This window comes from Callorhinus ursinus, unplaced genomic scaffold, assembly GCF_003265705.2.
Source record: "Callorhinus ursinus isolate GAN/ISIS: 27379988/994484 unplaced genomic scaffold, GSC_fseal_2.0 scaffold46, whole genome shotgun sequence".
Classification (NCBI taxonomy): Eukaryota; Metazoa; Chordata; class Mammalia; order Carnivora; family Otariidae; genus Callorhinus; species Callorhinus ursinus.
In genome coordinates, this window is record NW_027397108.1 from 12,001,462 (window position 1) to 12,013,915 (window position 12,454).

General features: G+C 54.9%; 1 protein-coding gene across 1 annotated transcript; it reads right to left on the reverse strand.

Moving 5' to 3' along the window:
• Nucleotides 1-10,214: 10,214 nt before the first annotated feature.
• LOC141370804 (uncharacterized) lies at nucleotides 10,215-11,962 on the reverse strand. The gene is made up of 3 exons (XM_073882293.1): nucleotides 11,720-11,962; nucleotides 11,279-11,477; nucleotides 10,215-11,018 (listed from the first exon to the last, which is right to left on the reverse strand). The coding sequence occupies exons 1-3, from the start codon at nucleotides 11,852-11,854 to the stop codon at nucleotides 10,240-10,242; spliced, it is 1,113 nt and encodes a 370-aa protein (XP_073738394.1). The 5' UTR covers nucleotides 11,855-11,962; the 3' UTR covers nucleotides 10,215-10,239.
• Nucleotides 11,963-12,454: the final 492 nt, after the last annotated feature.

A 12,454-nucleotide genomic window follows, 5' to 3' on the forward strand; every position in this document is an offset into this window, starting at 1 on the left:
CGTGGGGCCGCGTCCACACCCACAGGACCCGCTGCGGAGGCTTCGGGAGGACGTGGGTCTGCGTCCACACCCACAGGACCTGCTGCGGAGGCTTCGGGGGTCCGTGGGGCCGCGTCCACACCCACACGACCCGCTGCGGAGGCTTGTAGAGGACATGGCCGCGTCCACACGGACAGGAGCCCGGCCCCCTCAGGCCCCGCCGTGGGAGGAGCAGGTGAGGAGAAGCCGTCTGTGCGGGGACTGCTGGGGGGTCCGTGCTCAGGACCCAGCGGAGGAAGGGCGGGGGCACAGCCCGGGGGGTTCCCGGGGCTCCGTGTGCGGTGCCGCGCGCGGGGCCGTCGGGGCTCCCCTCTCTGGACTCGGACCCGCTCCGGCGGCCCCCGCGGCTGTGTTCACGCGCACCCGGCTTTGGTTCCTGGGCCCCTGTGGCGGTCTGCGGTCCGGGAGCGGCCCCCCGCCGCTGTGTCCGCGCTCCCGCCGCCTCCGCCCCACCGGGTCCGTCCCGCGTCCACACCCGCTTCAGGACTGTCGGGTCGGGGTCTGCGAAGCCCGCGCGGGAAGGTGGGTAGTGAGCGCATCGACTCTGCGGACGGCTTTGGGGACAGTAGGTGCTTTCACGGTGTCCGCTCTTCCCTGAGCGCGGTGTCTGCCTGTCTCCATGTGTCTCCCTCGATGGCTGTCGTCAGTGTCCACGGGGGTCAGAGAACAGGTCTGTCACCTCCTTGGTGAAATTTCTTCCCAGGGATAGTGTTCTTTTTGATGCAGGTGTAAATGACATTGTTGTCCGTATTTCTCTTTCTGATAGTGTGTTATGAATGCACATAGAAATGCAATTGATTTTTGTATATTGGCATTGTTTCTTGCAAAGTTATCGAATTTGTTCCTTCTGTTAATCTTAACCTAAAACTGCCGGTTATTTTACCAGCAAAATGGGTTTATTTGGGAATAGCAGAGGCTTGCCATCCGGGACAAGCAGCTACGGCCACATCGCAGACAAGTGCAAGAAAGAAAGGGAGGAACAGTATTTCGTGGAGAAGGAGGAGGAAGTTGGGAGGGTTGTTCTGAAGGAAAGTCCGCTGGAGAGAAGCAGGGTTCGGGGTGATGGAGGTTCTCGCCCGCTGAGCTGCAGGGAGGGTAGATTTCTTAGAGGAGATGAAACCTACATCTTCCCCTTTGGGGCCTGTGACTGATGAGTCTGTCCTGTGGAGGCTTCTAATGTTGGCTCTGGAACCGACAGTTGTTCCTGGAACGGACCCTGAGTGGCAGGCTCCCCCCTCCAACCTCCCCTGCTGGCGTCCCCAGTCCCCTTTCCTGAGGATTCCCTTCACGCACTTTCACAGTTCTAACCAGGTTTTGGTGGGTTGCTGTGGAAAATTGGCATTCCAGATCCTACTGCTGCTATTGCGCCCAAGACACAGGGGCCACTGACTTAATCCTCCCACGAGTCTCTTGCTACCATGTGGCCTCCTTCAAGGGTGAGTGGCCTCTCCACGGTGGGTGAACTGGATCTGGGAGGGCGCGGCCTCCATCCTGAAGTTTGATGTCGTCTCTGCTTCTGTGACCTGGTGCTGACGTGGTTGTTTGGAAGAGTAATGGACTCTGGAGAGATTTCCAAGTGTGGGAAACCTGTCACCGCCGCGCAAATACGCTTTATCTCCACACTCAGACCCCGGCGGTCGTCTCCTTAGCACATTTACCACTTCACATGGGGGGCCTCGGTGTGTTTTACCCCAAACACGGACACTCTCCTGCAGAAGCACCACAGAACCCTAAGTGAGGAAATCATCCCGGTTTCCACATTATAACCCAGACCACAGACCCACTTCAACTGCCGCCACCTGCCCCACAGTCTGAAATGTCCTTTTCCATTCGGATCCAGTTTTCTTTTTCTGGAGCTGCTCCGGAGACTTTCCGTTATTTGCACAACCCTGATGGATTTAAGGATTTAAGGATGGATTTAGAGCCATTTACAGATGGCTCTAGCCTGAGTGGTATTTTCTGTCTGGCTTCTATCACTTGGGCTGTTTTCAGTGTCCAACCACGTGGTGACATGCATCAGTCCCTCATTCATTTTTTCACAGTGACTAAACATAAATAATATTTACCACCTAAAACGTTTTAGGTACACAAATCTCTGGCCTTAGCTGAGTTCCCACGGTTGTACCTCATTCTGCAGAACTTTTTCATTCTCCCCGGGGGAGACTCTGCATTAAACACCCAACTCCCCGTGATTTCTCTGGAGAAGGGTCTATCCAAGTCCTTCGTCCATTTTAAAAATTGGGTTGTCTTTTTGTTGAGGAGTTGTAAAAGCTCTTTACATATTCTGGACAACAGACTCTTACTAGATACATCATGTAAAGATATTTCCTTCCTTCTGGGGGCTGTCTTTTCACATTCAGGATGGTAACTTCTGATGTACCAAGATTTTTAATTTTTTCTAACATTTGTTTTCATAGCGAGGAAGAGAGAGTGTGCAAGCGGTCAGGGGCAGAGGGAGAGGGAGACTCCAGAAGGCCCTCCACTCAGCATGTAGCCTGACATGGGGCTTGATCTCATGACCCTGAGATCATGATCTGAACCGAAATGAAGTGTCTGATGCTTAACTTACTAAGCCACCCAGGCGCCCCGAAAATATTTTTAATTTTGAGGATATGATTTTATCTATTTTTTCTTTCTTTGCTTATGCTTTGGTGTCAGATCTAAAAGCATTGCTAAATTCATGGTTATGAAGATTTAGCCCCATTTATTTCTTGTAGGGTTTATAATTTTACCCCTTCCATTTAAGCTTGTACTTATTTTGAGCTAATGTTTCCATGTGGTATGAGGTAAGGATCCAGTTTCCTTCCTCTGCACATGGATAACCAATTGTCCCCCAATGTAATGTTGTCCACCCTTGTCAAAATTCAGTGGACAGTAGATGAAGGGGTTTATTTCTGGGCTCTCAGTTCAATCCCACTGATCTGTATGCACCTTCTTTTAAAAAAATTATTTTATTTATTTAAAAAATTTTTTAAATTTAAAGTCAGTTAATTAACATACAATGTATTCTTTGTTTCAGGGTGTACGCAAAACTTTAGGACAATTGCACAACGTTGACTTGTTGTTGCTTTGTAGTAAGATTTGAACTTTGGAAGTATGACCTTTCACCTTTGATTTTCTTTTTCAAGATTGTTTGGCTCTCTTGTGGTCCCTTGAAATTCCATATGACTGTTGGGATTAGCTTGTGCATTTCTTCCCAAAGGCCTTGGTGAATTTCCTTGGGAACACAGTGAATTTCCACATCGCTGTCTTATCAGTAGTATGTCTTTTCATCACCATGGGGTTCCTCAGAGTTACTTAGGTTTCCCTTAGTTCCTTTCAGCAACATTTTGTAACGTTCGGTGGACAAGACTCGCACCTTGATTATATCTGTCCCTAAGTATTTGGTCAATGTTGTTGTTCCATAAAATGGAATCGTTTCCTTGAATTCCTTTTTGGATGATTCACTGCTAGTGTATGCAAATAAGAGAGATTTTTGTGTATTGATATTTTGTCCTGTAACTTTGCTGAATTAGGTAACTGGCTGTAATAATTTTTTGTTGATTCTTTTAAGAAGCTCTCTACCTAAGATGATGTCTTCTCTGGTCTCCGAATAGATCTAGTTCTACCTTTTCCTTTCACATCTGGATGCCTTATTTCTCTCCTTACTGTTCTGGGTAGAACTTTCAGTACAATACTGCGCAATGAGTGAAAGCCAGCAGGAAGGACTTGTCTGTGAGTTCAGAGTAGAGCTGTTAGTCCTCAAAATTGAGCATGAAGTTTGATTAGGGTTAGGGCTGGGGTAAGGGTCAGAGGTTAGGGTTAAGGGTTACGGGTTAGGGTTAGGGTCTCCCTATCCTTTGCTGTATAGAGCCCATTTTCCCCTGGTAACCAGATAGATCGTTTCAGAACATAACCTCTGAGTCTCTCTGCGATCCTCTCCCCACCTGACCCCCCCTCTTCAGCCTCACCTCTCCCACCATAGCCCCCCTCTGGGGGCCACCCACCTGTGTGGTTGTCCCACATGTGCCTTGGGCCTGACTCCAATCCTTTACATTCTCTGTGGCCTCTGCCAGGAGCACTCTTCTCTCCCCTTGCATCATGTCTGGCTTGTTCCCCCATTGGCTGCGCCTCTACTTGCCCCCTGGTGCCCTGACTCATGTCTGCTGGGTGTGTGTGCTTGTCCCCTATTTAAATGTAGTACCGGCCTTCCCTGTGTGAGTGATTTCAGAATCTGCCAGATATGGGGCAGTCACAGGGACGGAGCCTTAGTGCCTCAGGGCGCCTGGGTGGCTCAGTCCTTCAGCATCTGCCTTCTGTTCAGGTCCTGATCCCAGGGTCTTGGGATGGAGCCCCGCATCAGGCTCTATGCTCAGCGGGGACCTGGCTTCTCCCTCTTCCCCTCCCCCTGCTTGTGTTCCCTCTCTCACTGTGTCTCTCTCTGTCAAATAAATAAATACAATCTTTAAAAAAAATCAGTCTCAGAGGTGCTCACCACACTTGCTGACAATGGGGGAGCTGCTGTCCCTACTATGAGGAGCAGGTAGTCCCCTCAAAGGGGGACCAGCCACATGAGGTTGTTGGACAAGACTTCCAACTTCTTGGGGCCGGGAAGATGTAGACCTGGACCAGAAGCTCACATCCTTGGATTCAAGGCTGGGGCCTAAGCAAGCCCCCTCTTCCAGGGGTCCTCTTTCCCCTTCCCTGCCCATGGACTGGACCTGATTCCTGATCTGGGGGAGTTTGAGGGTGACCCCTCCTAGGAATACCAGTGGTTTACTGATGGGCCTTGTCAGCAAGAGTCCTAGTAGCCTTCAAGGGCGGACCCTATAGGGGGCAGAGACAACTTTGTTGGGGACCAGCGACAGCCCACTCAAAGCCAAGTGGGGCAGGTGGCCGACCCCGCTGATTCTACCCAGTCTGTAGGGCGTAGAGACGAGGGCTGTGCCCAAAGGTGCTCAACTCATGGCAGGTGGGGACAGAACCTGCAGGGGGTCAGCCAGGGGAGGGCACCTGCAGGCTTTGCCCAGGAGTTCAGGATAGGGGGAGTGTTCTTGGCTCCAGCATGATGACTGTGGGGCTGCGTGGGTTTCTAGCCTCCTAAGCCTCAGGCTCCCCTTGTAAGATGGGGTGCTGATGGCTCCCATCTCTGGGAGTGGAAGGAAGGGAGGCCCCCCCGGCAGACTTGCTCAGGACAGGCCAGGGTGGCGGTTACTTAAAGCAGCCCAAGGCCTGCCCCCTTGAAGAAGGTGCACACATTCATGGCCTGAGTTTTGGGGTCCAGCCGCGCCCCTGGCAGTGACCTTCCTCCAGCCCTGTCCCCTGTCCCTGTGGATACATGGTCTTCCTGGAGCTCTTCCTGCAGACAGTGGGAAGCACTTCATGGTGGGACACAGGGTCACCTACTATGTCTTCACCAGTCAGCTGGCTGCTGGGCCCCATGTGCCCCTCCAGGGAGGCCAGAGGGTGGTGGTGCTCCAGGTCCCCGGCACCCCGCGCTGGGAAGACGTGTCCATGCAGCATGTGTGATGATCCGCCGCTTCTGCAAGCAGCTCTTCCTGTCATTGCCTGCTGAAATAAAGTTCTCAGACCCCAATCTGAGTGGCCCTGCAGGGCTGCCTCTGCAAGTAGGACAGCAGCAGCTGGGTTCTGCACATCGCTTTTATTTCATTTTTTATCAGAAAACCAAGGGCAGATGCCTCAAAGCGTGGGAAAGGCGGACAAAGCGATGGCAGGTATCCTGAAGCTGTGAAGCAGGCCTGCACCCTCCCCTAGCGCAGGCACGCAGGGAGGCCGTCATGGGGTGAGGGCAGAGTGGGATGTTTGTGCTAGCAAACGCCAGGTGCAGGTCGGGGGCCTGAGGGTGACATTCCTTCCTAGCTCCTAACCTGTGCCCTGCCCCTGGGGATCATGGGTCCTTCTCCTACCGGGCCGTTGCGTTCAATAGCCTGAGAACAGGAACGCTGCTGACATTTCAGCTGCTTCCACATGACTCCTTAGGGCTGAAAATATATTTCCTAAGAATAACTCCACACTTGCTCCGTGACAAGGACTACCTGGTGTGCTTGGAGGTGGACATGAAGTTCCATGACCACGTGAGCACGGAGATCCTGTTCCCCCTCTTCGGCACCCTGCGCCCAGCTATCTACCGGCCAGCCCACAAGGACTTCAGCTATGACCATCGGCCCCAGGCCCAGGCGCACATTCCCTGGGACCAGGGAATTTCCTACATGGGGGGCGTTTTTTAGGGGGTCGGAGGTGGAGTTTCACTGACTGACCTTGGCTTGTCACCAGGCGATGGGGGTTGACCTCGCCAGTGGGATGGAGGCCTTGTGGCACGATGAGAGCCACCTGAACAGGAGCCTGCTGGACCACAAGTCCCTTTAAGGTGCTGTCCCCGGAGGACCTGTGGGACCCGCAGCTGCTGGGCTGGCCCCCCGTCATGAAGAAGCTGAGATTCATGGCTGTGCCCAAGAATCACCGGGACATCAGCAGTGGTTATTGCTTGAGGGGTCGTTTTGTTGCCCGTGGGGTCTTTCCCTTGAGTTAACAGATGAGCCTAAAGGAAGGACGTCATCAGTTAGGAAGTACAGACAAATGGCAGGGTGGAGGTGGGTAAAGTCCTCTTTCACTCAGAGAGCGGGGGAGCTCCGAGCCTCTACTACACACCTTGCCCTGCTCATGGCTTCCGTCTGCCTGGTGCTGGGTTCTGTCCTTTTAATGAACTGGTCATCTAGTAAGTAACATGTTTCTCTGAGTTCCATGAGCCACTTGAGCAAATTATTCAAACCTGAGGAGGAGGTTGTGGGGACCTCCAATCTGTAGCCCATAGCTCGGAAACAGGGCTGACCTCTCTGCCCAGCCACCGGCTGACCACTGAGTTAACAGCACAGGGATTCAGTGGCCACACACAACAGGGAACAAAGACTTGACAAAGTGAGATCAGAAAAGTCACTAAGCCAGCCGTAGCAACTACAACAAGCAGCAATCAGGATGCCTGGCGTGGGGAAGTTTGATGTTTGGGATGTTTCCCTCATAATATTCATAATCACACCCTGGACTTGTCACTGGGGCCAAGTCCCCCGGCTGGGGGCCAAGTAGCTCCTACATGCTCCACGCGCCTCTCCCGGGCTCCCCCAGCCGTGCCCAGCCCTGTGCTGCTTCCCAGCAGAGGTCGGTTTTTTTTTTTTTAAAGATTTTATTTATTTATTTGAGAGAGAGAGAGAATGCGAGATAGGAAGCACGAGAGGGAAGAGGGTCAGAGGGAGAAGCAGACTCCCTGCTGAGCAGGGAGCCCGATGCGGGACTCGATCCCGGGACTCCAGGATCATGACCTGAGCCGAAGGCAGTCGCTTAACCAACTGAGCCACCCAGGCGCCCCATCAGAGGTCGGTTTTAACCAAGGCCAGGAAGAGGGGGGGGGTTTCCCCGCCCCCCCCCCCCCCCCCCCTGCACAGTGCCGCAAGAGAGGAAAGTTTTCCTCAACTGTCTTAAGGTCCCTGGCTAGGTCTGGAAATTGACAAAAGACAGATGAACAGGAGAAAAGCAAGCAAAATGTATTGATTTTTTTGGTGGGAGCCTCACAAGTACATGGAGACCAACAGAGACAATTGGAGCAGACAGCTCTTCTACCTTTTAGCCAAAGAAGCAATAAATGTGTGAAGAATTGACAGTCACAGGTGTTTGGACTGGGGCAGGTAAATGGTAAAGAAGTAACTAGGAAGATAAGGGTTAGTTTAACCAGGTGTGTTCGTATAGCCTCGTGGCCCTAAATTCCTTGCCTCTGGTGACAAGCATGTCTTCGCTGTTGTCAGGGACAGAAAGTTCTACATGGGAGTATTCCAACCTGCTTCAGGGAAGAAGGGCTGATGGCTGGGGGTCAGAGGGACCTTCTTGGCTTCTGCTCTATGCAAAAGTTCTTTTAGCTTCTATATGTAATTTGCCAAGGTGCCATATTTGGGGTAGTGTGTCCTGACCCTCACTGGCCTGGGGCTGTATGCGTCTCCTCCTAGTTTCCAGGACACTGAATGCGCTGCTGTGGAGAACTTCCAGCCCTGGGGCGGGTCGTCTGGACCTTCTGGACTCTCGCTTCCGTGCCCGTGACATGGGCACAGTCTGGCCTCACAGACTGCTCAGAGGAGACCCAGCACAGGAAGATGCAGGCCACTGCAAGGGAGATGCCAAGTGACCCCAGAGGGAGCACACAGTCCTTGCAAAAAGCACCGGGCTCACGGGACCCAGCATGGGATGTGGGCGTCAGGCCAGGGGGCACAGGGAGTCCTGGTGGGGGTGGCCCTGGCGGGGAGGCCACGGAAGGGTCCCAGAAGAGGCAGGAGACAAGGAAGACGACAGGACAGAGCTTCCCAAGGAGGTTGATGGAAGGATCAGAGAATCGCAGAGACCCTTGGGAAAACCAGAGGCCCTGGAGATGTTGGCTGAAACGTGTCATTTGGTCAGAAAAGTCGGGTCACAACACCCCAGTTGACACTGGATGATTTACTCTTTGTTGGTTCTAGGAATCAGTAGGTACCTGCCATTAGAACTCACATCGCATGAAGTCTAGGATATACTTACTTTTCATCACTTTTCAGGACCAGATTTTTCTAGAGGAAGTGCTAAGCATGGGTCTCTCCATTCTTTGTGCAACTGGCCTGTGTTTTCAGGAGCAGATTCCTGGTGCTCATCACCAGTGCTAGCCCTGAGGACTGCCCCCGTCACCTCCCACAGTGGACGTGACCATGTGGTTTGGGGGGTGCTCACTGATGAAGCCCCAGTGCTCAGTACACAGCAGGGACCCCAGATCCTCTGCTGAATGAGGGAGGAAGGAGGGAGGGAGGGAGGGGGAGGGAGGGGAGGGTTGGAGGTGGGGAATGAATGAGGGAGAGAATGAATGAGGGAGGGAGTAAAACCACAGAAGCTGGGTCCATAAATCAGGAGTCCTTATTTGGGGTGAAGTCCGAGGGCATCACAGCCTGGGCCCTGGATGGTGGCTCAGGGCATGTCCATCGGTCCTCCCAGTGCTGACCTTCCTTCTCCTTGCACCCGCTGTCATCCTGGATCCTCTCCCCCTCCTCCTCAAACAATTCTCAATGTTCCCAGGGGCAGGGTGGCAGGATGGTTGGGTCTTAGGAGGGGCTTCCCGGATCCTGTGCCCCGGATGACACCGGGACAGTAGCTGCAGGGCATTCTATCATGAGAACTGGGACCGTGGATCCCATCCATCTCCTTGGGCATTAGTGTTGTTCCATTCCCTGCTCTCTCCAGCACCGCTGTGATGAACACTCCTGACAATAGGTGTGTGAAAAACCGAGGCAGAGTTTCCGGGGCTGAGTCTGAGGCTGAGGATGGGTGCACCTGTGGCCTGGGATGGGTGCTGCTCACTGTTCTCCCAGACAGGGGTGCCTGTCACCCTTCTCTCCAGGGGACCTCTACTTCCTCATGTTCTCCCCAGGGCTGCTGGTCCCCAGACCAGACACCTGCCAGTCTGAGGGTGACCAGCGCTGCCTCCATAGGGTTTCTTTTGCCGGAGTCCTTCCCCAGGAGCTCCCGCATCTCTGACACATATTCCCTGCGTGCCTATCCTTCCGCCTTGGACTTGCATGTGTTTGGTCTCCGTCCCTGTGGAACCCAGTGACTTGGAGCGTGGTTTGGACCAGAGTCAGGTAAAACCTTTCTTTGGCCTTGGGTTGTGAGCAATGCTTTTGCCCTTTGTGGTGTGTCTTCCAGCTTTCTGCATTTCCCTGGTTTCTGTGTGGGTCACAGGAGGAACCAGCCCTGTCCTGTCTGGGGTCAGGGTGTGGTGTCCCAGCAGGACCAGGGGTCTCGGCCCCGAGATTGTGCCCATAATTCCTAAAGTGGCCTCTAGGATTCCATCTGATGTGTCATCCGTCGGGGATTTCAATATCAAATAAGGGAAATTTTATGACAAATAAACACAGAAGAAAACGAGTCCCCTTTGAAAATAGGGGGGCAGACACAAAGGCCCCTATTGTGTGATTCCACTTACAGAAACATCAGGAATAGGTAAAGGAACAGAGGGAGAAAGCAGCTTAGGGGTCACCGGGGTCTGGGCTGCAGGAGAAATGGGCAGGGAGGGCTTCTGGTTCGGGGACTCCTTTGGGGAATGAGATATTCTGCGGCAATGTTCTGGGGTGTGGTGGCACAGCGTTGGGCATGTACTTAATGCTCAAGACGTGTTCAATTGAAAACAAGTAATTTTATTTAAAACAAATAATAAACAGTATATAGGACATGGAAGGATAAAATAACAGTTAATATGTACCAGAGAGAAAGAACACAGGGGGAGGGGATGAAACAATCGGGCGGGGTCTCGGGTTCCGGGGATGGAACTAAGGGTGATTGTACAAGGAGCTCTCCCTGCAGGGCTGTGGGCTCTGGATCTGCCTGTGGGAGCCCTGCAGGAGCAGGAGTAGGGGCAGGGCTCAGGATAGGGGCAGGGACAAGGGCAGGGGCAAGGGGAGGGACAGGGTCAGCAGTAGTGGCAGGTGCAGGATCCAGGGCAGGAGCAGGGACAGGATCTGGCTCAGGGGGAGGAACGGGACCACTGGCAGGGGCAGGGACAGGGGCAGGGGCAAGGGGAGGGACAGGGTCAGCAGTAGTGGCAGGTGCAGGATCCAGGGCAGGAGCAGGGACAGGATCTGGCTCAGGGGGAGGAACGGGACCACTGGCAGGGGCAGGGGAAGGGGCAGTGGCTCTGGCAGGAGTAGGGACAGGGGCAGGAGCAAGGGTAGGATCTGGGTCAGGGACAGTGGCTCTGGCAGGGGCAGGAGCAGGAGCAGGAACAGGGGCAGGGGCAGGAACAAGAGCACAGGCAGGGGCAGGGGCTGGGGCAGGAGCAGGTGCCAGTTCTTCCTGGACAGCGCCAGGCTCTCCGTGGGCAGGTGCCGGGTCACCTGCCGGCTCCTGGTCTCCTCCTGAAGTCACTGCAGGCACCAGCCCTCCCTCCAGATCGGGCTCTAGCTCCTCAGGTGATGGAGCAGCTGTGAGAGGAGAAAAGCTCACCCCTGTGCTTACTTTCCATGGGCCTTTGCAGAGACAGAGCCCAGCCCAGGGCCTCCCAGAGAAGCCACAGCCGGGAAGGAACCCTCACGGGGACGTCTCCCCAACTGCAGTCCACCCGCACTGTGCTCTGTGCCCAGTCGTTGCTCGTGGCCCCACACCAGCCTCTGGGGGCTCCTCCCTGTGGGGCTGCACCGACCCGTCCCCACACACCACAAACACCCAGCCCCACCCTTCTCACCCTCGGCCTCGGCCTCCATGGGCTCCGGCTCCTGGACCACTGTCCGGTGGACAACCACCTGGGACGGTGGTCCGCGTGGTGTCGGAGGTCTGGCGTGGCAATCCCCAGCACCTGTTTCTTGGGATGCCTTTGGGGTCACCCCCTCTGTCAGGGAGGAGGGCACGTCCGCCAGCTGCCTCTCCGTGTCCTCCGTGGCCTTCTGCAAAGACAGGGACCGGTAGCCGGCCCCAAGGCATCACAGCCCTGCCCGGCCATCCGCACTGTCCTCCTGCCCAGTCCCCACCCCCGTGACCCCTCTTTACACACACACTCACACACACACACGCACACACACATATGTGCACACTCACACACACACACACACAGGGAGGGCACCTGGGGCTACACAGGTCATCAGAGCAAGTGGGGCTGGGTGGCCGGCTCTGGGCCTCCTGCTGTCACCTTTCTGTCCTTCCGACCAAATGGCCAGAGGCGGTGGGGAGTCCTGACATGAAATCCCCAGCGGGGGACAGCGTCCTCAAGGCGCGCCTTCTTCCACCTGCAGCCTCGGGACCTCGGCAGGCAACACGTGAACATCTTGCTTTGAGGATCTCCAATGAAATGAGCTGGGCAGGGGGCTGTCTGTGGAATGTGGGTGCCTGGTTACCGGGGTTCCAAATTCTGTTGGGCTCTGTTGTCAGGGAAGTGAGGTCAGCCCTGCCTGGGGTCCCCTTACCCAACTTCCTCCTCACACAAGAGCCCCCCGAGGGGCCCCCTCCCCCGCTGCGGAATGCTCACCCTCCCCCCATGCCCCATGCATACAGTGACACCCTCACAGCCCACCCACAGCCCCGGGAGGCCTGGGTGCAGCCGGTGTCCCTGCTGTGAGGACACAGAGCTGGGTTCAGACCAGACTCCTGCGCATGCCCAGGGCTCTCAGGGCCTCCCCAGGCTCCCCATCTGCACATCGGGGTATTCTGGCTTCTAGTTCTAGGGATGCCATCAGGGGTAGGACCTCTACACATGTTCCGTGCCTGCTATCACAGGAGGCTGGTGCATACTTGGCAATGCAAGGATGAGCCAAGTAGCTGGGCTTGGCATGGGGCACAGCTCAGTGGGGCTTGGGTGTGCTCTGGGGTCCAGGCAAAGCCACCCCCTCCTGCCTGTGTCCCAGCCCCCGTGGGAAGGTAGTAATGA

Excerpts from the sequence above, each read along its gene's own strand:
- LOC141370804 (XM_073882293.1), bottom strand. The coding sequence starts at position 11,854 with ATGTTCACGTGTTGCCTGCCGAGGTCCCGAGGCTGCAGGTGGAAGAAG. Across the intron at positions 11,478-11,719 it reads TTGGTCGGAAGGACAGAAAG|AAGGCCACGGAGGACACGGA; the intron begins GTGACAGCAGGA and ends CTGTCTTTGCAG. Across the intron at positions 11,019-11,278 it reads CATGGAGGCCGAGGCCGAGG|CTGCTCCATCACCTGAGGAG; the intron begins GTGAGAAGGGTG and ends CTCCTCTCACAG.